The sequence below is a fragment of the Hylobates moloch genome, unplaced genomic scaffold, assembly GCF_009828535.3.
Source record: "Hylobates moloch isolate HMO894 unplaced genomic scaffold, HMol_V3 SCAFFOLD_4, whole genome shotgun sequence".
Classification (NCBI taxonomy): domain Eukaryota; kingdom Metazoa; phylum Chordata; class Mammalia; order Primates; family Hylobatidae; genus Hylobates; species Hylobates moloch.
Window position 1 is genome coordinate 14561716 of NW_026652279.1, and position 24516 is coordinate 14586231.

Below are 24516 nucleotides of genomic sequence, written 5' to 3' on the forward strand. Positions count from 1 at the left end.
AGTAAGAGAATGAAAGAAAGAAAAAGAAGATTTTTACAATGCAGCTGTCCCTCAGTATCTGCAAAGGATTGGTTCCAGGACCTCCAGGATACCAAAATTTGCCAATGCTCAAGTCCCTGATAAAAATTGGCATAGAAGTTGCATATAACCTATGTGCATCCTCCTATATACTTCCAGTCATCACTAGATTACTTATAATACCTAATACAATGTAAGTGCTATGGAAATAGTTGTTATACGGTATTGTTTAGGGAATAATGACACGAAAAAAAAGTCTGTGCATGTTCAGTACAGAATTGTCCTTTTTATTTTTTCTGAATGGTTTTCCACCCACAGCTGGCTGAATCGAGGAACGTGGAACCCATGGATATGGAGGGCCAGCTGTATTGGCTCTGCCTTACAAATGAAGTGTACCAGAGGCTACAATAAATATTCAATTGCTTTTCAATTACTATGGATACTGGATTGAGTTCTCTCTCCCTTTTTCTTAATGTGACACAATGCTGATCTGGGCCCACAAGTGGATGTGTCTTTCTGTAGGTTGCCCCCCAATTCCCCAGCTCTGATAACCCTCCCGTGTCAAGCCACCCTGAGCAATCTGGTTCCCTCACCCATCACATCTCTCCACCTGAGACATGAACACCCCACCCTAACGTCCCTCTGCTCAATCAACTCCTGTTCATCCTTTCTTTGGGAGATCTTCCATGGTTCCCTGGGTGACCCCTACTCACTGAGTCCTTAGTTCCCACTGCACCCTGTGCCCACACTGGGAAAAGCCTGAGCTCTCTCGGGTTCCTCGCTTTAAAATGGGATCACTTGCCTGCCCTTGCTGAAAATGAGGCAGGTAGAACAAAGCCTTTTGCAATCTGTAAAGGGCTATCTAGGCATGTGAGGGCTGTTATTGGCATTTGGTTCCAGGAAGGCCCTGTTTTTGATCGTCTTCTCTGTTCCATCCTCTCCAGGTGAAGCTTCAATGTGCCCCGAGAGCCAGGTATCCGCAGAAACAGAAATACTGTGTTATTGGCAGGAATTAGATAAGCTTGTGAATTCGGGATCTGCTTCGCGCCAATTTCATCAGCTTGGGGATGGGGGTGGGATGGGAGTGGGCACTCTGACTCTTCTAGGACAGCCTCCTCGTATTCCAGGTTATTGTTTCCCCATCCCAGGAAATCCTGCGCGTGCCTCCCCCCAGCGAAAGCCACTGATGTCGCCCCTCTCCTCCCAGCAGCTTCCAGACCGCGACCTTCTGTAGCTCTGCTCAGAACTTCACCTGGAACAGCTTCTCATAATTCTTAAACAGCCCCTCAGTCGACCGTGATTAAACATACAATCCAGCCTCAGCGAGCTTGGCGTCTGCACCTGCCGCTGGAAGACCCTCCTCGAGGCACCTGCGCCGGGCCCCGCCCCGCCCCGCCCCGCCCGGTCCGCGCGCACGCGCAGTGGCCCCACCCCGCCCCGCCCCGCGGCGCCCGAGGACCCGACGGAGCGACACCCGCTCGTTCATCCAGGAGGCCCTGCGCGGCTCCGGGGAGAGCTGGGTGGTTATGCCACCTCATTAGACACATTGGTGGACGATGCCGCGGATTAGCGGGTTGGCTAGCAGGGCGGGGCGCAGACTTTCTCACTGATTCGGGAGCGTGGGAGCAGGGGCAACGCGGGGCCATCCGGGGGCTGCCCGCCTGCTTCGCAGTTGGCTTTCCGGGCCCTCGAGCAACGTCTGACTTTGCCCTTTGTTTTTAAACACCATGCAGGATGGTTTGTGTACAAACGAACCGTGTCACTTCTCAAGTGTCGGCGCTCAACGTGGCAACGCCCCCTCCCGCCCCCAGTACAGAGATCCCGCCCATCCACCGACAATCCCCTCCTCATCTTCCTTCCCCCAGGTGCGAGTGATTCAAGGCAATCCCACCGGAGGGAACACATGCTGCGATGCACCCTCTCCTCTTGCATGGAGCCAGGGGTGACCTTGAGAGACTCAGGCCACCTCACCAGGCTCTACCAGGAACAGCACCTAGAGCTGGTAGAGAGCACGGGCTCCAGAGAGGTAAAGATAGGGTTCGGAAGCCAAGGCTCCCCTTGTTGCATGGGTGACATCAGGCAAGCTACTCAACCTCTAACCCTGGCTTCCCCTTCTGTGTACCGGAGACAGTCTCGACCCCACAGGCACTTGTGGAGCAAGTGGGTTTGAGCTGAGCTCCTCTGAAAATCAGAGGCACACTCAGAGAGTAGCTCGGAAAACCAGGATGTGTCAGTTTCATTCGCTGGGAAGCAGAAGCCAAGATAGAATTAGAAGTGCAATGTCTGTGAAGTAAGAATAAAGGGAAAAGGAAACAGGAGTGGGGCAGGGGGCAGACCACAAGGAAGACTGACAAGTGTGAGAAGGAGCCCCACAGTGCAGTGTAAGCTCGAGAAGGTGTGGAGGGGATGGGAGTCACTCACTGGGCAGGAATGGCCCAGCTCCAGCACCTTGCTATGGCCAGCCAGCTGCTGGGAACAGGCCAGGAAGAGCGAGGCCTTGGCGTAAACACTGGGGTGGATCCCGAGATGAAGGTGTGGCCGCTGGAAGCTGTCACTTCACCACTCCTCTTCTGAAGGGAGAGCTGAGCCCTGCACCTGGGAGCATTGGTGAAAAGGGTGGTAGACGTTTATCAGTAACCTTACTGGTTTTGTGCTCCATCCTCCATCCCCAAAGTCCCCCTGACCTTGCTTTCAGCTCCAGGAATGGCCACATGACTCAGACAAAGCCAACCAGCACATCCCATTTCAGTGGCCAGCGATGAATGATTCAGTGTTTACCCAAACGCATCCAATCAGGGTGAATCTGAGGACATTTGCTTGGGAGGCTGGGACACAGATAATCTCTTTTCTGACAGATGGTAACAAGAAAGTAGGTAGCTGCAGGGGCTGCTGGCAGCCATCTTGAGACATGAAAGGTATCCAAATTGGGATGAATTCAGCATTGAGGATGGTGGTGCAGAGAAACAGGAGACAGGGCCTTTGATCACATTGTTGGATGGCTGGGTTAAGCCTCTCCTGAACTCCATTCTACTGCTGGACTTTACAGTTCATAAACTAATAAATCCTCTTTACTGTTTGAAGCAGTTGTGTCAGGTGTCCTGTTACATATAAGAAAGGCCTCTGATTTGATCAGCAATAGGGAACTGGATGTCCTCTGAGCTCCAAAAGTCAGCACAGGCCTAATGCTCAGGCCTTATGGAGCCTCAGACTGATGAAAGGGTGGTATGGGCATCCATGGCTGCTTTTGGGACCTCAGGGGAGTACTGTGTGAATGTTCATTTCAGAGTAATGACAACAACTCCACGTGTCTGCATCCTTTTACACCCAGCCACTCCCTTTCCCACGACCAGCTGCTGTCTTCACCCTCTTGCCTGTATCTTTTCTCCATTACATAGATCCTCCTAACTCACACTTCTTCCTCCTTCCTGAGTTGAGTTTGCAAGACTGATTCCAGATTCGCCTTGTGATTTTCTTAACGCATCTCTTATCTTCAATAACTTCCAAGGGCCTGATCCTCTCTTCATTTCCCAATTCAAATTTCTGGGAGCAGGACTTGGATTATCCCAGCTCTTGCCTATTTAGATAACCTCAGAGATTATATTTCCACTGTCTGTGGAGGGGACTGAGTATTGGTACTTTTGAAAAGTTTCTTGGATGGTTCAAGTGTGCAGCCAGAGTCAAGAACCCCTGGATTAGTAAAGCTTTCCAGGCCAGCTGACCCCACAGTTGGCCCATGGGTCAAGTTCAAGCTCAATCCAGTCAGCTAAGAGCAGAGCCACAGGGTCTCACTATGCCCAAAGTCCCTTCCACTGGCAGAATCTGTGGCTACAGAAGGAGTGAGAGGAGGCCAGGCACAGTGGCTCATGCCTGTAATCCTAGCACCTTGGGAGGCCAAGGCAGGTGGATCACCTGAGGTCAGGAGTTCACGACCAGCCTGGCCAACATGGCAAAACCCCATCTCCACTAAAAATAAAAAATTAGCCAGACATGATGGCACGCGCCTGTAATCCCAGCTACTCGGGAGGCTGAGGCAGTAGAATTGCTTGAACCTAGGAGGCAGAGGTTGCAGTGAGCTGAGATTGTGCCACTGCATTCTAGCCTGGCAAGAGTGAGACTCTGTCTCAAAAAAAAAGGAGTGAGAGGAGATAGGCCCCTGCTTGACATGCTGAGGACAAACAAGCCTAGCACAGTGCTTGGCATTATGCAGTCGCTCAGCAAATGACAGATGTTATTACATTCCTGTCTCTTCTCTAATTCAAGGGGATGCAGTCAGCCCTCCGTATCCTGGGGTTTCATATCCATGACTTCAACCAACCACAGACTGAAAATATTCAGATAAATAATAAAATACAATAAAAAACGCATATTTTAAAAATAATACAGTGTACTAACAATTTCCATAGCACTTACATTGTATTAGGTATTATAAGTAATCTAGAGATGATTTAAAGCATACAAGAGAATGGAGGTAGGTTATACGCAACTACTATGCCATTTTATATAAGGGACTTGCACATCGCTGGATTTTGGTATCTGAGGAAGTCCTGGAACCAATCTCCCACAGATACTGAGGGACGACTGTATTGTCTTTAAAATAAACTATGCATCTGGGTGTGGTGGCACGCACCTGTAGTCCCAACTACTCGGGAGACTGAGGTGGGAAGATCCCTTGAGTTCTGATCACATTACTGCACTCCAGCCTGGGCAAAAGAGTGAGACCCCATCTCAAAAAAAAAAAAAGTAAAAAATAATAATGTAAAACGAAATAAACCATGCTGCTATAACACAACAGAGGAAGAGCCGCTGAGGAAGCACCTAGAGGATCTAGGCATCCATGCTTAGCAAATTTACTACAAAAACAGGAAAATCCTCACTAATCAGATTTACATTTGAGAGCAATTGCTGCCAATGCAATAGGAATAAATGCAGTTATGAAGTCATATTTCGGGAGGTTATCTGGTGACATGGGAAACAGGACCTCATGTTAAGAGAAAAAAGGATATAAATTTATGTAGTACATGATTCAAATTTTGTTTAAAAACTACATGTGTTACTCGTCTACAAAGAAAAATAGAGAAACTGAAAAGGTAACTGTGGTTTCTCAGGAGAGTTTTTTTTTTTTCTCTTCCTTTTTTTTCTTTTTTTTTGAGACGGAGTCTCACTCTGTCGTCCTGGCTGGAGTGCACTGGTGTAATCTCGGCTCACTGCAACCTCTGCCTCCCGGGTTCAAGGGTTCAAGCGATTCTCCTGCCTCAGCCTCCCAAGTAGCTGGGACTACAGGCACGCACCACCATGCCCAGCTAACTTTTTGTATTTTTAGTAGAGATGGGGTTTTGCCATGTTGGCCAGGCTGGTCTCGAACTGCTGAGCGCAGGCGATCCACCTGTCTCGGCCTCCCAAAGTGCCGGGATTACAGGCGTGAGCCACTGCACCCAGCCGAGAGTTTTTCTTAAAGCTAATTATGTCCAATTTAGAGGGCTAATCTTTATCCTAAATACTACCCTTCTACTTTTTGGCATTAACAGGCTTTTATGAAAGGATGGTTTCAGTAGAATACTGCCCGGGTTCGGTTAGAGATGCACATCCAGAATGAAAATTCGGCAGCCTTATGTCAGCACCCTCTGCACTCTACCCTGTTTAGTTTTGTTTCTAATTTTAATTTTGTAGAAATCAATACAGAACTCTGGAACCCACTGCTTTAGAAGATAAGAATCTCTTTCCTGCTCCAATCCTTCCAGCCTGCCTTGGATTCAAGGCTCTTCCGGAAGGACCTGGCCCTGATTCACTGGGATAATGGCCACCATGTCGAGGGGCACTGCCCAGAGGGGGGACTTTTCAGATCTCTACCAACTAACCTTCCACCTGCCAGCCTAGGGGGCAGTGATGGAGAACGCTGGCAATTCAGGGTTGGGGAGGAGGGACAGCAACAGGAAAAGATAGAACATATGTGCCGATTAGGCCAGGAGATGAGGACCCCAGACCCGGGAGAAGGAGGAGGAGGAAAGACACACTTGATCTTCCTGCTTAGAATGTTGGCAGAAGTCATATTCAAAAGATAAGAGAATCAAGCCTTATGAAACAAAAGAAAACCAAAGCAAGGCAACATGGCCCATGCTAGGTGGGGATTACTAGCTAGTAAAGAGCTGTCAAGTGTTTGACGCCATTTATTCATCTGAGCTCCCCAGTTGTCTAGTTTATCATTCAACAAGTGTTGTCTGAAGGTGTTGTGTGGACAGAACGTTGTGTGGCATCCAAAGCTGAAACAGATACTGAAGTCTGTGCTCTAGTAAAGAAGATAGAAGACCCGTATTTACCCCGCAGGGAGCAATAAATACTCTAAGACCATTACAAATTGTTCTCGGAGTTCAGAGAAGGGAACTTATTTCTAGTCTGGAGCAATGAAGAGTGACCTCCTGAAGGAAGTGGCAGTTGAATGGGGGCCTTGAAGGATGGGTGAGATTTAAATATGCAAACTAACAGCAAGGAAAACGGGAGAGCAACGCAGGAGCAAACATCAAGATGGGAAAACACAAAGCATGTAGGGGAAACACAAATGCAATACTTTGTGTTATGGGCGAGGCTCTAAGAGAGGCACTGGATTGCAATGGGACTATTGTTTCCAGGGGGCCTCTGGGCTGGTCGTCAAACTACTGGAACTATCACTATTTCAGATCAAGCCGGGCTCGCAAGTCTTAGCTGTTCTTGCCAATTCTTCTCCTGAATGCTCACTCCAATAAGAGCAGTCAGGAAGTGTTTCTTTGGAAATAGCTTCAAAGACACCAACATACCACTATGAACACTTTAAATATGGAGACAGAGCATTTGGAGTGCTGCTCCCAGCATGTCGGAGGGAAAAGCAGCAAGATCCTTCCCGGAGGTAAATCCTTTCTGTTGTTTAATTCCCAGTGCTTGGGCATCCAATCCCACCTTCATCCTTTTCCTCTAACTTATCTTTTCATGACTTTGGAAAGCAGTCTTCCTTATCTAGGAAACAAATGGCCTCCACGGAGAGCTCAAAACAGCAAAGTCATTTATCTGTCTGACATGTGTTTGCCTGTTTGTTTTCTCCAGCCTTGAGACAAGAGTTGTGTCAACTGTGGATGGCTGTGCCCCAGTCACTTGAGAGACATGAATCAATTTCCCAGCTCCATTTATCACTTGCTGCCTTAAATCAAGTCTAATCAATGCTTCCTTCATTTGGTATGGATTGAAACTATATATAACACACTCAGAAAACAGGAGAGAAAAGCAGCAGATCACAAAAATTCCATCAGGGATTTAGATGGAATCATGTTAAAGAAACATTTGCAATCTTTCATTTGCTCTAATGGAGATGCCTGACCAAACAATCAGAGATTCGCGTTTATGAAGCTTAATTTGAATTTACCTGACATGCAATGACATTTCATGACAGGTCATTTGATACATGGGGGCTTTCTGCATCTTTAAGGATTTTATAATTAATACACTCTTAGGATCTGATGTATATTTATAATTTTATTCCTATACTAAGTTTTAAACTCATTTCCATTTATTTTAGAGGTATCTGTTTCATCATCATTGACTATATGTCAGTTTCCAGTTATAACATATAAAGTAATAAAAATCCCTTTGTAACAAAATAGATATCCAGCAGTCTGGTTTTTTTTAATAATTTTATAAAGTCTTCAATATGGCCCTATCTCTACTCCTCCCAATTCTTGGTATTAATAATAGAATTTGATCCACGTAACCAAAGTGGATTTTTCATTAGCAGGTGTGAAAACCGCTCCCCAGCTGCCAACAAATTTAGAATGTGGTAGGGAGCACTCTTGTCTCATTTGCAGATTAATCCTGTGCCAGTGAAAGGTGATACCAGCTTAGTTACGGGCACCTAAAACCTGGCCATGCCCACAGCAAGGCCTCCGATTATTCTTCAAGGATAATGGGACAAGAGAGACAGAACATAGAAAAATAGGTCAATGATAATGCAAGCCTAGAAGATGAGGCAGTGCTGTGATTCATGGCATAATTAATATTTCTATCTAATCTGCTGAACTGTGTAGACTTTTACCACTAGCCTGCCTCTATAGCGATTAACAGGGCTGACTCATTTTCACAGTGCCGGCTCCCCCAGCGACCTGTTGTTAGGTAGCTAAATAGAGCCCTGTTCAGCTCTGGGAAGTCAGACAATAATAATAAACCTTTACGTTGGTTTAACACTTTCCAGTTTATAAAAGTGTTCTGAACAGTCTCCTAGCACTGGAAGGCCAGCAATAAAAGCAGTTCTATTTCCATTTCTGTCTACGGCCATACCACCCTGAACGCGCCTGATCTCATCTATTCCCCTTTTTTTTTTTTTTCCTTTGAGACAGAGTCTCACTCTGTCGCCCAGTTTGGAGTGCAGTGACACAATCTCGGCTCACTGCAATCTCCGCCTCCTGGGTTCAAGTGATTCTCCTGCCTCAGCCTCGAGTAGCTGGGATTACAGGGGTCCACCACTACGCCCAGATAAGTTGTTTGTTATTTTTAGTAGAGACAGGGTTTCACCATGTTGGCCAGGCTGGTCTCGAACTTCTGACCTCAAGTGATCCGTCCGCCTCGGCCTCCCAAAGTGCTGGGATTACAGACGTGAGCCACCGCACCCAGCCCCATTTCTAAGACGAAGGGAAAGTTGTTGTTGTGAGCCAGCCACAGTGGAGATGGGTTGAATTGTAGGCTGCCTCTTGTCAACCGCAAAGTCTTTGTTTTTTCCACTGAGCTGCGACTAGGCAGTCACTGGGTCTCTTCCCTATTCTTGCCCCAACTTATTTTTTTCTCCCATCATCTAGGGGTTTTGGGAAACCCATATGGTTATAGGAGATCCCTAAAGTTGCCTGGCAGGTTGTCTAGTTTAAAAAAATAAATGAAAGGCAGCACCTTTGGAGGTGTTTTGGGTTACTGAGCTAGTGTAGTATAGTGTTCTCAGCCCATCTTAAACAAAGACAGAGTAATGTGATATAACAAAGCTTCAACCTCCGTGAACAAAGAAAGGGTAGGAGAAACACTGCCGACACGGACTCTGAAATTAAGGAGCTCACTCACGTTGTCTTTAATACTCATGAGGGTTGTTTAATGAGCTCCCTGGCTTTGAGGATGTCCGGGAAGGATCATGTTTGCTCATTCTTTGAGGAAGGGAATAACAGGTTTGTCTACCCAAGACAAGTCTCACTGAAGTAGATCCTGTCAAGATTCCTAAGAACAAAAATTGATGAAAGGAAGAAAACTTCCATGGCGTTAAACTTTTAGACGAGAGGATTTGCTTAACTGGCTTGACTTCAGTGGAAGTAAATGAGGGAAGTTACGGATAATACTTTTTCACACTGGCTTCAGGTAATATACTAGTGAGGAGAAATGCATTTTCAATGGTCATAAAGATTTGGAAGCTCTCCAGGGAAGCTGAGAGAAGTCTTGAACACATTCCAACAAAGCAGTTATAGTGTTCAGGAGTTCACAAGAATTTTAAGTGCCATAGTCACCCCAGGATCATGTTAATACAAACTAGAAAAGTACAAATATTCACAACCTTCACAAACCCTAAGTAAAAAGCATTATACCCTTTCTTGAAATTAATGATGCTACTGAGATTAATATATCAGATTTCATTTCCTCCTCAAAGCAACTTGGTTTATCTTATTTGTTCATTCATTCAACAAATATTTATGGAGTGCTTGAGAATATGGACACTGATGATTCAGTGTTAACAAGACCCTATCTCCCCAGCAGCTTAAACTCAAGTGAGAAAACCCATATTTAAACTATTAATGGAGAATTACACTTCCAATCCCAATGGATTAACAGGGACCAGATTTACTCTCCGGTCAGACATAACCAAAACAGAGAAATGGGAGCAATACACAAAACCATGGCTTTCCAAACTCTGAACTTCAGGCAATGAAAGACAGTGATCCTGAGAGACAGAAAACAAGGTGAGATCTACTGCCTTGAAGGACTTTTCATGCTATGCAGGGAAGGACAATCCAGGCAGAACCCAGGGGGTTCTGGAGTTCAAAGACAGGGCTGAGGACTTGGGGTGACCAAGGCAGCTAACATTTGCAGGACAGAGTTCCAGAGAGGAGAGAGCTGCACAGAGAACCCTGGATATCTGCAGAGAGAGAGGAGAGCCCTCTTCTAGAACCATCTGAAATGATTGGGGGGGCTGGGTGCGGTGGCTCATGCCTGTAATCCCAGCACTTTGGGAGTCTCAGGCGGGTGGATCACCTGAGGTCAGGAGTTCGAGACCAGCCTGTCCAACATGGCGAAAACCCATCTCTACTAAAAATACAAAAAATTAGCCAGGTGTGGTGATGCATGCCTGTAATCCCAGGTATTCGGGAGGCTGAGGCAGGAGAATCACTTGAACCCGGGAGGCAGAGGTTGCAGTGACCTGAGATCGCATTACTGCACTCCAGCCTGAGTGGCAGAACGAGACTGTCTCAAGGAAAAAAAAAACACACACACACTTAGAGAGAACAGTCCTCAGTACGCACACAAGGCACACGGTGAACAGTGTGAGTTCAATCAGCCAGGCTGAAAAACATAATTCATAAGGCATGGTGGAGCACTCAGGAATATCAGCACTGGGGAATAATTTGCCCTAGACTGAGTACCGCTCCAGACCTGCCTAACAAATTACAAAGCAAGACCCATAAGGATCAAACTACTTCCATGTCACTGGACTGCATCCCTAAACAAAGATCAAGAGTATACATAAGAATGCATATCTAGCACCTAAGAAGGTAAAATTCACGAAGTGTGGCATCCAATCAAAGACTATGAGGCATGCAAAAAAAAAAAAAAAGACTCATTATGAGGACTTGTATCCAGAATTTATAAAGAACTCTCAAACTGCCGGGCGTGGTCACTCATGCCTGTAATCCCAGCACTTTGGGAGACCGAGGTGGACAGATTGCTTGAGCTCAGGAGTTCAAGACCAGTCTGGGCAACATGGCAAAACCCCGTCTCTACCAAAAATACAAAAATTAGCCCGGCACGGTGACGCACATCTGCAGTCCTAGGTACTTGGGGGGCTGAGGCATGAGAATCGCTTCAGCCTGGAAGGCTGATGTTGCAGTGAGCTGAGATCACGCCACTGCACGCCAGCCTGGGTGACAAAGTGAGATTCCAACTCAAAAAAAAAAACACACACAGAACAAAACCAACCAAACAAAAAGAACTCTAAAAAATCACATCCCAGCCTGGGCAACATGGCGAAACCCCATCTCTATAAAAACTACAAAAATTAGCTGGGTGTGGTGGAGCAAGCCTGTGGTCAGGAGGAGGTGCGAGATTGCTTGAACCTGGGAAGGTGAGGCTGCAGTAAGCAGAGATTGCACCACTGCACTCCACTCTGGGAGACAGCATAAGACCCTGTCCAAACACACACGCACGTGTGCACACACACACACAGGCAGATTTGAACAGACACTTCCACAACAAAATACCACTATACATAGTTTAAGAGACTGACCATATCGATAACAAGCATGTGGAAGACTGGAACTCTCAAAAACTATCACTTTTGGTGGGAATGTAAAATGGTACGGCCATGCTGGAGAACCGTTCAGCGTTTTCTTAAAACATTAAACACATACCTACCATATGGCTCGGTCATTCCACTCTCAGGTATTTGCCTAAGAGAAATGAAAGCATATGTCCACATGAAGACTTGTATACAAATGTTCATAACAGCTTTATTTATAACAGCCCCAAACTGGAAACAACCCAGGTGTCCATCGATAGGTCAGTGAACAAATCTATTCAATGAAGTAGTACTCAGCAATGAAAAACATAAAAACAAAAACTCTTGACACATGCTACCACATGGATGAATCTCAAAATAACTATACTGACTAAAATAAGCCTGACCAAAAAAGGGATATATATTGTATGATTCAATTTAAATAGAATTCTAGGACATGCAAACTAATAACAGGGCACAAGGGCACTTGGGAATGATGGGTCCGCTCCTCACTTCAATTGCGGTGACAGTTTTACGCAGGGTATACATACGCCAACACATTGTACACTTTCAATACGTGCAGTTTATCGGGTGTCAAGTACACCTCCTAAAATAAAAATATTGATGGGCTCTACATTCTGGAGACACTGGCAGTAGAACTATTATTTTCAGCTTGAAATACTAGCTACACTTTGGTAAAAAAACTTTTGAACTTTATCTTCACAGTCGCAGCAAGGAAAACAAAAGGTATAAACATTCACTGATTGAAAAACAATGTATTACAGTTGTCCCCGTATCTGTGGGGGGTTGGTTCCAGGACTCCTGAGGATACCAAAATCCTCAGATGCTCAAGTCCCTGATAAAAAATGGTGCAGTATTTGCATATAACCTACCCGCATCCTCCTGTACACTTTAAATCATCACTAGATTACTTATATTACCCAATACAATGTAAATGCTGTGGAAATAGTTGTCATACTGTATTATTTAGAGAATAATAACAAGAAAAAAAGTCTGTACATGTTTGGTACAGATGTGATTTTTTCTTAAATATTTTTGATCTGCAGTTGGTTGAATCCACAGATGTAGAACACACAAATACAGTAGGCTGACTATATACTAAGAAAAATTACAAAGTGAAAATGAGGAATTCTCATTCGGTAAATGAAACCAGATCTACCGTATTTCTCAACAATGAATAAAACCACCTAAGAGTCAATTATTCGGTGTCTGATAGCCGTCTCTCTTCTGCATATTGCTGTGGTTTACAGCAGTGGTGCCCTTGGGTTCAGAAACCTGAACCGTAGTCTTCAGTTGTTCCCCAAGCTCCTCTATCAGAGGCCCAGACACTCCAAGAGGCCGGGAAGAGGCAAGTGGCTTTCCCTGACTGGCATCAGACTCCTGGATGGCTGTGTTTCTGCGTACTCCACCATCAACAATAAGAAGGGCACTGCTTTCTTCAAGAAAGGGACCTTGCAAAGAATTGACTGTCTCAGATGGACTATCTTTGAGTTCATCTTGTTCTGAATCTGAGTCTGAGTCTTCGTTTCCAGATGACACGGTGCTGTCTGAGTCCTCCGAATCACTTGCCCCAGAGCTGGAGCAAAGTGTCTGCTGCCCAGAAACTGAATGGGCTGCTTTTAATGCAGTTTCTTCCTCCTGGACAAGCAGTGCTGCTGCTTCTAGTTCTTCCAGTTCTAATCCCAGCTGGGCCTTTGTAAGGGAGACTTCCTTTAAGGCTTCTGCAAGAGCTGCCAACTTTTTGGATCTTGAAAACATTTTAAGAAGAAAGATTAATTTATTAATTGGCCTGGGGATAACAGGGTATACAGCTTCCAAAAACATAAAGTTGAATCCACATTTTAAATGGCACACCAGGATATATACCATAACAGATCCAAGATATTTACGTAAAAAATGAAGCTATTAAAAGTATTACAGGGAAACAGATTTCTTTTATGACCCTAAGAAGGAGGTAGGCTTTTCTAACTATGACTCAAAATTCAGAAGCCACAAAAGAAAAGACTGATAAATTCAACTAGATAAAATCAATTTCTTGGCCAGGCACAGTGGCTCACACCTGTAACCCCAGCACTTTGGGAGGCTGAGGCGGGTGGATCACCTGAGGTCAGGAGTTCAAGACCAGCCTGGCCAACATGGTGAAACCCTGTCTCTACTAAAAATACAAAAAATTAGCCGGGCACAGTGGCAGGCACCTGTAATCCCAGCTACCTGGGGGTGCTGAGGCAGGAGAATCACTTGAATTCAGGAGGTGGAGGTTGCAGTGAACCAAGATCACACCACTGCACTCCAGCTAGGCAACATAGCGAGACTCCATCTCAAAAAGAAAAAGGAAAATATCCATTTCTTCTGGGTAATAGATCTATAATAAGCGCATGTATATATATATATGCACATACACTAATAAAGCCTAATTCTCCTAACAGAGTTCCTAATAATGGATATATAACAATCCAACAGAAAAATGGACAGAAGATACAAGCAGACAATTTTCACAAAAGGAAATATAAGTAACTCTTAAATATATTAGATGTTCAACTCCAGTCAAATAAGAAAATACAAATTAAAGTCATATGTGAGATATATTTTTTATTGGCAAATACCCAAACATTTGATACTATTCTGTTAGCAAGACTGCAGGAGAAAAGGCACTTTCATATACTGATGGAGGGAGATTAAACAGCTACAACCCCCATGAAAGAGAACTTGGCAATAACTTTCAAAATGGAAAATGTATATACCCTGGACCCAGCAAGCCCCATGTCTGAAAATTAAACACATGCAGTACACACGCTACATGACATAGGTCTGAGGTTATTTACTATGACATCGTTTTTTAATACCTAAAAATGGGAAACAACCAAATGTCCTTGTTATAAGACTGGTTGACTGATGAAATAAGTTATGGCATATCCATACAAAGGAATACCCTACAGCTGTACAACGAATGAAGCTCTCCATGGGCCAATCCGGACTTACTGCTTAACAACACAAAAGGCTCACCATATGTATATGCTACATATATATATAAAAAGGGAAAATAACAGGAAAGATATCAAAACAGATGTTTCTATTTGCTTTTATACTTCTTAATAAACTCTCCAAAGTCACAGAAAACAGTAACTTCCGTAAAGGAGATAAGGTGGGAACTGGAAATATGGGGGATGACACAGGATGATGGTGTGATGGAGGCTTTTCACTGCCTACTGTTTTATTTTTAAAACCTATATAAATGTTCACAGTCTTAAAATGTACAAGGAGGAAAAGCAATATCAGCAACATGGAGTGCTTTTTCATTTTATGAGAAAACCATTTCACATTATTTCAGAAGTTTTTTTTTTTTTTTTTTTTGAGACAGAGTCTCACTGTGTCACCAGGCTGGAGTGCAGTGGTGTGATCTCGGCTCACTGCAACCTCCGCCTCCCAGGTTCAAGCGATTCTCCTGCCTCAGCCTTCCGAGAAGCTGGGACTACATGCACGTACCACCATGCCCAGCTAATTTTTTTATATTTTTAGTAGAGACAGGGTTTCACCATGTTGGCCAGGATGGTCTTGATCTCCTGACCTCGTGATCTGCCCGCCTCGGCGTCCCAAAGTGCTGGGATTACAGGCATGAGTCACCACGCCCAACTAATTTTTTTTGTATTTTTAGTAGAGACGAGGTTTCACCATGTTGGCCAGGATGGTCTTGATCTCCTGACCTCGTGATCCACCCACCTCGGCCTCCCAAAGTGCTGGAATTACAGGCGTGAGCCACCACGCCCAGCCGAAGATTCTTTTCCTCTAAATTACCTGCTAGATTTATAATATTACATTGTATCGAGTAAATAAACTTTTCCATTATTAACTTGGATGCATTTAGTTCTTTTTTGTTTCTAAAAGAACCAACATGACACAAACTGGCATTCTCCACAGATGACTACTATTCTTAAGGGGAAATCTGATGTGACAACTGAAGAAAGGTGGCAGTGAGTGAAAGCGGTAAACATGCTGACATGGTTTCTATGTTTCCCTGACTCCAAAGATTAAATGAACGTACAAAACATTGAGTGGCTTTAAGACAAACTGGGTGAGGGTGAGTTTACAAGATAAATTCATTGGTAAAAGTGTAGTCCATCCCATAAAATTAGGAAAATGAGGCTTCATTTCAGTGGAGCTGATGGTACAATGGGAAATACTGAACAAAGATGGTATTTTAAGCTGGGTGCCCGCGTGTACCTGAAATGGTATTTCTCAAAATACTCAGCACAATAATGAGATTGTGCAGGGATTGCCCCCCACCCCCCACAACCCCTGCTGCCTCTTCACATGTGTAATCAGGCCACAGAAGCACAACTGCAGTACCCAAGGGTGAGCGGGAGGCACAGTGCAGTGAGTGGGACAAGGGTGGTCACCATCGTTAATGGGTAGCTTTCTCTTAACCCTGGGTTTCAGTGCCAGAACTTGCAGAGCGCTTAGAGAAAGGGAGGGGTTTAGGGTAAAGAGGAAAACCAAGGTGAGATCCACTAGAGTCAGTTAATGATTCACCAAAGCATTATAATCCCTGCCTAATCTGTCATCAGTCTGAGGCATTTTTAAAAGCATAGTTATGGAATATGACAGCTGCAACATAATATGCATTTATACCCAAGACAGTTGTAGATAATGTCCACCATATATTTTGAAACCTTGACTACCAGTGGTAAAGGATTCAGTCTGAGCTGCTGCAAAGTTCAGTCAGTCTAAGAACTAGTACCCCACTCTGTTTCTCCATGAAAGGGAGTTCTCTCTGGGCAGTGACACACAGCTTAAGAAATAAAGAGTAATAAAATTTGGGAAACTGGATACTGCCTCTAACTCTAATACTAGAAATAAAAAATATAAAATAAAAGCTTTTACTTTACTATGTATCTCATTTTAATTGTCATGACAAATACTTCTCAACAATATACAAAGGATGATGTTCCACTAACATCACTGCACTTGCTCCATTAACCACCTTGTGAATCAGTGCCACTGTTATCCCTACATTACAGATGAGGAAACTAGAGCTTGCAGGGGTAGGAGAGCCGCTGAGGTTCACTCAGCCAACAAGGGGCGGTCACGACTGGAAACCAAAGCCTCAGAACTCCAGCCCTCTTTCAGTTCCACCAAAGGGCCTTCCATGAATATACAGGCTCTGCAAAGTGTTCTTTTTTTCTTTTTCTTTTTCTTTTTTTTTTTTTTTTTTTTGAGACAGAGTGTCACTCTTGTTGCCCAGGCTGGAGTGCAATGGCACAATCTCAGCTCACCACAACCTCCATTTCCTGGGTTCAAGAGATTCTCTTGCCTCCGCCTCCCGAGTAGCTGGGATTACAGACATGTGCCACCATGCCCGACTAATTTTATATTTTTAGTAGAGACAGCGTTTTTCCACGTCGGTCAGGCTGGTCTTGAACTTCCGACCTCAGGTGATCTGCCCGCCTAGGCCTCCCAAAGTGCTGGGATTACAGGCATGAGCCACCGCACCTGGCCAAAGTGTCCTTTCTTAAGGCCACATTCTTTACTTCTTCCTAATTTGAGCTCCACTCAGCATCTTCCAACTGAGCAAGTTATGACTTGCACAAAGCCCAGAATCCTCCAAAGGAACTGTGACTAATATATTTAGCTTAACAATGTTAAATGAAGTATACATAAAAGCATCATCTATGGAGGTTTAGAAAACAAGGGTAAAATTCAAATCATTTTTGTGAATATTGCTGAATATATTAAACATGCCAATTCTCAAGTTGATATTATTTGGATCTTTGTTATTGTCTACTATACCGATATTGTGTCCTGTCTTTTACAACAGTAGAAATGTGGAATTCCAAAACTCCTTCCCTAGAATCCTGGCTCTTCTCAGAAAGCATACCCCACACACAGGGGGACTAAAAGTAACGACTGTAACAGGCAGAAAAGTGGTAAAGCTGAGTCCAGGGGCCCAAACAGGAACTCCTGCCTGTAACCAACTGATGCGAACTATTTTTTTTTTTTTTGAGATGGAGTCTCACTCTGTCACCCCAGGCTGGAGTGCAGTGGCACAATCTCTGCTCACTGCAAGCTCTGTCTCCCGGGTTCACGCCATTCTCCTGCCTCAGCCTCTTGAGTAGCTGGGACTGCAGACGCCCACCACCACGCCCAGCTAATTTTTTTGTATTTTTAGTAGAGACGGGGTTTCACCGTGTTAGCCAGGACGATCTCGATCTCCTGACGTCGTGATCCGCCCGCCTCGGCCTCCCAAAGTGCTGGGATTACAGGCTTGAGCCACCGCGCCCGGCCGCGAACTTTTATCCTTCAGTTCAGCATTATATTATGTTTAAAATTACCAGGTTTACAATAAGTTGATGGATGGATGGATAGATAGATGGATAGATGGATGGATAGATGGATACATGGATGGATGGGTAGATGGATGGATGGATGACAGATAGACAGACAGACAGATAGGTAGATTCATTTTTGATCCTTCACCAAGCTTCATTTCTATTTTATTATCCCACCTTTACTACCTCAAGCTAGCTAGCTTCTTAAATTAACATTAAAGTTCTGAAAGAAACTTTAATAGAAGAAACATTCTGAACTCTCTCCCATTCTTAAAGAATGCTAGGATAAAAACTGATTAAAATTTCAAAATAGCATTGGTGTAGAACGTGCCCCAATAGTCTGAGGAATGAAAGTTGGGTTTGTTTTTATTCAATTACTTAGCACAGATAACCTAGCAATCACTGTGCACAAAAAGGGAAATTATTCCTGTAGGGAAAAAAAATTAAGCCATGAAAGAGTAGCTGTTTTGTTTTCTCAACCACTAGTACAATTAGAGTTGGTTCTAATCTGCCACTCCTTGTCAATTCTACAATCTACTTTTGTAACAGACTTACCTTTTCAGAAAGCAGCTCACTTAAGGTAGGTAGTGGTTTTTTTCTGTCATACTCAAAACTGACTAGGCTAGTTCATGTCCAAAAGCTTGGTCAAATGGCATTATTAGATAACCACTCTTACAAACATCAGGTACTATTTGTTTATCTATTTAGAGACAGGTTCTCACTCTATTGCCTGGGCTCTGGAGTGCAGTGGTGCAATCAGGGCTCCCTGTAGCTTTGACCTCCTGGGCAAAAGTGATCCTCCCACCTCAGCCTCCTGAGTAGCTGAGACTACAGGCACATGCCACCACACCCAGCTAATTTTTAAATTTTTTGTAAAGACAGGTTCTCCCTGTGTTGCCCAGGCCGGTCTTGAACTCCTGGGCTCAAGTGATTCTCCCACCTTGGCTTCCCAGAGTGCTGTGATTACAGGCGTGAGCGGCAGCCCTGGGCATGGTACATTTTGATACTCTCAACAAACACATAGGCTGAGTTACTAGTTATAGTATATGGTTTTTGTTTGTCTGGTTAGGTTTTTCTTGAGACAGAGTCTCACTCTGCCTTCCAGTCTGGAGTGTGGAGTGCAGTGGAGCGATCTCAGCTCACTGCAACCTCCACCTCCCTGGTTCAAGTGATTCTCCTGCATCAGCCTCCCGAGTAGCTGGGATTACAAGGCATGCGCCACCACGCCCAGCTATTTTTTGTTATTTTTAGTAGAGACGGGGTTTTGCCATGTTGGCCAGGCTGGTCCCAAACTCCTGACCTCACAGTGATCCACCCGCCTTGGTCTCTCAAAGTGCTGGGGATTACAGGAGTAAGCCACCATGCCTGGCTAGTTATGGTATATGTTTTATATCTAAGTGAGGATCACCTACCTGTTAAGAATGTATTTATTATAGAATGAAGAGACGCTGCATTTAAAAGAGACAACTGGATACCACCACTGTCATATTTTAATAAAACCACACTCAAAATAGATTTTTCTTAGAAAGTTACTGGAAATGTAATCCTACAATGTAACTTAAAAAAGACCTTTCATTCTTTTTGCATATGTGAAATAATATCCTATTTGGAGAATTTCTCTTTAAAGACTGCAGACAAATTATGCTACGTGTAACCACCACGAAAGAGTAATTGCAACAGCAGAAAGTACATGCCTTTACTATAGCTAAGCTGATACAAAATTTCCTCAATTATTTTACATTTGGTGACTGTATTTAGGAGGGGGAAAGCCTCTGCAGCCTTATGAAGCAACCAAAACAAAATGCAAAAGGAACCTGAAATGTAGGGGCAGGGGAACTGGGTATAAATGGAAAGCATACATCCTGTTTTTTTTGCTGTAGAGTTTTGTTTCAAACTATCAATCAACTTTTCACCACTTCCTGCAATAGCAGGTCTACTATAAATCTCAGAGTAACCGACTAGGTTTCATTTCCTCTGCCCAAACCTAGAAGCCTGCCAGGCATGACATACTGAGACTAGAGCCCACAACTGATCACAGAGGACAACACTCCAGTGAGGCAATTCCAGACAGTTCAAACTGGATGCTTACCGGCTAACCTGGCCTTTTAATTTCATAGCATACCACACACACAATCTCAGGTTCTATCTGGGACCAAACAGTAGATCAAATTTCTTCTCTTCCTTTCCTTTTTTTTTTTTTTTTTTTTAAGAGATGAGGTCTCACTGCGTTGCCCAGGCTGGAGACCAGTAGTCAAAGGAGCAGTAATACCACAATACAGTGTTGAACTACTGGCCTCAGCAGCCCTCCTGCCTCAGCTTCCCAAGTAGGTGGAACTATGGGTACGTGCCACTGAGCCTGGCTTCAACTTTCTTTCTGAAGGGCATTTACTGCACATCAATGGTAGACTGGATAAAGAAAATGTGGTATATACACCATGGAATACCATGCAGCCATAAAAGGAAAAGGATCATGTCCTTTGTAGCAACATGGATGGAGCTGGAGGCCATTTTCCTTAGCAAACTAATGCAGGAACAGAAAACCAATTACCTCATGTTGTCACTTGTAAGTGGTAGCTAAATGGTAAGAAAACATGGACACACAGAGGGGAACAACACACACCAGGGCCTATCACAGGATGGAGGGTAGGTAGAGGGAGATGATCAGGAAAAACAACTAATGAGTACTAGGTTTAATACCTGGGTGGTGAAAATAATCTGTACATCAAACTCCCATGACACAAGTTTACCTATATAACAAACCTGCACGTGTTCCTGAACTTAAAAGTTAAATTTTTAAAAAGGGCATTTATGATAATGACATGTCATAAATCCTCTCTATTGAAAATAACCAGTTCCATACTTTAGGTTCCTTGGCCCAAAACACACATATGTAGCCTGATCTAAAGGTAATGCACTGGCTTTAAGTAGAAGTTGCTGGTGAAATTCCTATCTTGAATCTGAGAGCCACCAAAGAAAACAAATACCAATGGATGCACAGAGGAACCCGGAGCTGTCTCTTCTTATTCTGTAACAGTGAAAAGCACTTCTAGCGCAGCCATTAACAAAAACAAGAAACGACTCTCTACGAACAAGAAACGACTAACTTAATACAAGGAAGGCTGCAAGATAAAGAGTTATTTAAACCATATCTAGTTTGGGCCAATAAAACAACTTCTCACACAAATTTCAACTGGCTTTTATGCCATTTTGTGGGCATAGGCTCCGAGAAACATCATCTAGTCCATGGATCAGCAGAATCATTTTCTGAAAACTCCCTGTATTCGTTTCCTATGGCTGCCGTAACAAACCACCAAAAACTGGTAGCAGCAAACAAAATAAGTAAATTTATTTTTCACAGCTCCTGAGGCTACTATTTTTTCTTTTTTTTTTTTTTTTTTTTTTCGAGATGGAGTTTCATTCTATTGCCCAAGCTGGAATGCAATGGCACGATCTCGGCTCATTGCAACCTCCACCTCCTGGGTTCAAGCAATTCTCCTGCCTCAGCCTTCTGAGTAGCTGGGATTACAGGCACACACCACCACACCCGGCTAATTTTTGTATTTTGGTAGAGACGGGGTTTCACTATGTTGGCCAGGCTGGTCTCGAATTCTCGACCTCGTGATCCGCCTGCCTCAGCCTTCCAAAGAGCTGGGATTATAGGCGTGAGCCACCGCACCTGGCCAAGGCTACTATTAATAGTCCAGAATTAAGGAGTCAGCAGGGTTGGTTCCTTCTCAGGGCAGAATCCCTTCCATGCCCTTCTCTTAGCTTCTGGTGTTGCTGGCAATCCTTGGAGTTCCTTGGTTTGTAAATGCATCACTCCAAGCTCTGCCTCTGTTGTTCAGGGTGTTCTCCCTATGTGTTTGTGACTTCACATGGCCATCCTTCACTGTGTATGTGTCTTAGTGTCTCTTCTTTTCTTATGAGGTCACCAGTCATAGTGGATTAAAGGCCCACCCTACTCTAGCATGACCTCATCTTCACTAATTACATCTGCAATAACTCTATTTCCAAATAAGGTCACATTGTGAGGTTCTGCAAGGACATGAATTTTGGAGGGACATCACAGGGCATCACTATAACACGGTACACCCTGTAGAGCTGAAATAAATAGTGGAGATGCTCATTAATAGAGGATAATAGATCAGAAAAAAGTAAATCAACTTAAAATGGAGACCAAAATTTAATAGTAAATAATGATGATAAGGTTAAAACTTCACCTTGAGGCTGGAGGCAGTGGCTCACACCTGTAATCCCAGCACTTTGGGAGGCCAAGGTGGGCAGATCACTTGAGGTGAGGAGTTCAAGACCAGCCTGGCCAACATGGTGAAATCCTGTCTTTACTAAAAATATAAAAATTAGTTGGGTGTGGCGGCAGGCGCCTGTCATCCCAGCTACTCAGGAGGCTAAGGAAGGAGAATCACTTGTACCTGGGAGGCGGAGGTTGTAGTGAGCACAGACTGCAGCACTACACTCCAGCCTCGGCAACAGAGGGAGACTCTGTGTCAAAAACACAACAGCAAAAACCAAACACTTCACCTGGAAACAAAACTACAAACTACAAAAATAAATTGATGAAATATTTAACAATGTTAACAATACGTAGGTTAAAACTGCAACCATGTACTAATTTTCAAAAACAGCAAAGAATGAACCAAATATTAATTGTATTTGTAATTGTTCTAACAAAATTATATTACAGCACCATCTAACATTCATCACTTCATGTTGGTCTTTTTGTAGCAGAATCAGAGAAGGTAATTCTTACAGAAAAAAATCAAGGGTATCATCAGTTTCCTCAAGGGCCTCTCAATCATGTGATGCTCAAATCAATCCTTTAATCAATCCTTTAATATTCAAAATAAGGACTTTCCACTAATTTCACTATTATTGTAGAGTTTTCTTCTTCAATTGTTTACTATGGTGAGTGGTTCCATGTGGTTCAAGCACATCCCCCATATCACTTCCAATGTTTTCATGAAATCCTTGATCTTTTGGTTGACTTGCAATTTATTTGCACTGTACAATATCAATGATCAACAAGTCAAACAACAAAAATACTGGCAAGATGGATGGGAAAGATGATGGGAAGGAAATGATATACTAGAATGCAGATGAAATTTATTAAGGGGCTTGCTCATTAGTGAATATTTTTGAGTTATGACTACCATCGCGTTTCTTTGTAACTTTCTAAGTGCAGAAACTCAATGAATATTCAGAAAGGACTTCCTGCATGACACATATAGGTGGCTGTACTAGCGAGATCCACTGAAATTTCATTCTTTAACGGGGCACAGAAGTCATCTACTCCAATTCTTCCACTTTATAAATGCAGTTGACATGACTGGCTACTTTGATGCAGCTTGAAAGTTTGTGTGACTTAAATTGGAAGAGTTGCAACAAGATATTAATCCCAAAGTTCCAAGCTTAAAGGGCTCTACTCTCTCACCTGCTCTCTTTCAGCTGCTTACAGGGTAGTTGTTACAAGAGTAATATAAATTATTTAATCTTTGAAAAAGACTGTTGAAAACTTCAATGCTACTTAATTCCTATGGAGAAGTCAGCTTGACTGTGATGTACTAAGCTTAGGAAAAATACAATGTGGAGCTAGAAAATAATCAGCATCAAATCATTCCTTAAGGAAATGACAGTGACCACTTTTCAAAAGTCCCTGGCAGAAAATAACTCTGTCTTCTTGAAATATTACAAAATATATCAAAGTTTTAAAAATCACAAAATAGACCTTCATATCCTTTTATGAAAAGCCAATTGTAGGTTTCTTATAATTAGATTGATAAAAGCTCTCAAGACGATTCCAACGATTCAACAACTATGCCACTTTTCAAAAAGGCTTATGAACTCTAGTCCTTAGTGCTGTAGTAGAGAATACAAATATTCATGAACGCATTAATATATATCTGACACATTAGACTACAGATCCCAAGAAGGTGGGGGAAATAAAATTTTTATTTTTACTTTTTTTTTTTTTTTATTCTTTTAGGGATGGAATCTTGTTCCATCACCCAGGCTGGAGTGCAGTGGCTCAATCACAACTCACTGCAGCCTCAATGTACTGTGTTCAAGCAATCCTCCCACTTCAGCCTACAGAGTAGCCAGGATTAGAAGCACACACCACCACACCTGGCTAATTTATAAATTTTTTGTAGTGACAGGGTCTTGCTACATTGTCCATTGAGCCCCTCAAACTCCTGGGCTCAAGTGACCCTCCCGCCTCAGCCTCCCAAAGTGCTGAGATTATAGACATAAGCTACTGCGCTGGGCCAAGGAATAAAATTTTTAGATGTATTTGAGTAATATAGTCAAATCACTATGGCAAACAGCGATAATAAAGACTCAAGCACCTCTTGGATGCTATGCAAAAGGACAAAGTTTCCTTGACAGTATCCGTTAATACAAAAGGCTTGCACTTCCTGTGCAATAACTCTGTGCAGGCTTTCTAAGTATTTCACATGGTAAACTCATGAAGTACTTACAGCAACCCTGTGAAATAGGTACTATTATTATCCCTACTGGTAAAATAAGAAAATAATGTGGCACCTTCTTTGAGCCATGGAGGACCAAAGATGTCTTATTATGACAGAAAGACAACTCTAAAGACCTCAAGCAGAACAGTTCTTACTTTTTATGTTAATTATGTGTGAACTCACATAAGTT

At 43.4% G+C, this 24516-nt stretch overlaps 1 protein-coding gene across 2 annotated transcripts in view; it reads right to left on the reverse strand.

Moving 5' to 3' along the window:
• Positions 1 to 11704: 11704 nt before the first annotated feature.
• SHQ1 (SHQ1, H/ACA ribonucleoprotein assembly factor) overlaps positions 11705 to 24516 on the reverse strand; it is a 105686-nt gene continuing 92874 nt past the window's right edge. The window contains exon 11 of one of the 2 annotated variants that reach the window (XM_032149500.2): positions 11705 to 13265. In XM_032149500.2, coding sequence (XP_032005391.1) covers positions 12713 to 13265 — 553 coding nt within the window. In that variant the 3' untranslated portion in view covers positions 11705 to 12712. The remainder of the gene's footprint in view (positions 13266 to 24516) is intronic. The other variant, XM_058437164.1, reaches the window with a different exon arrangement.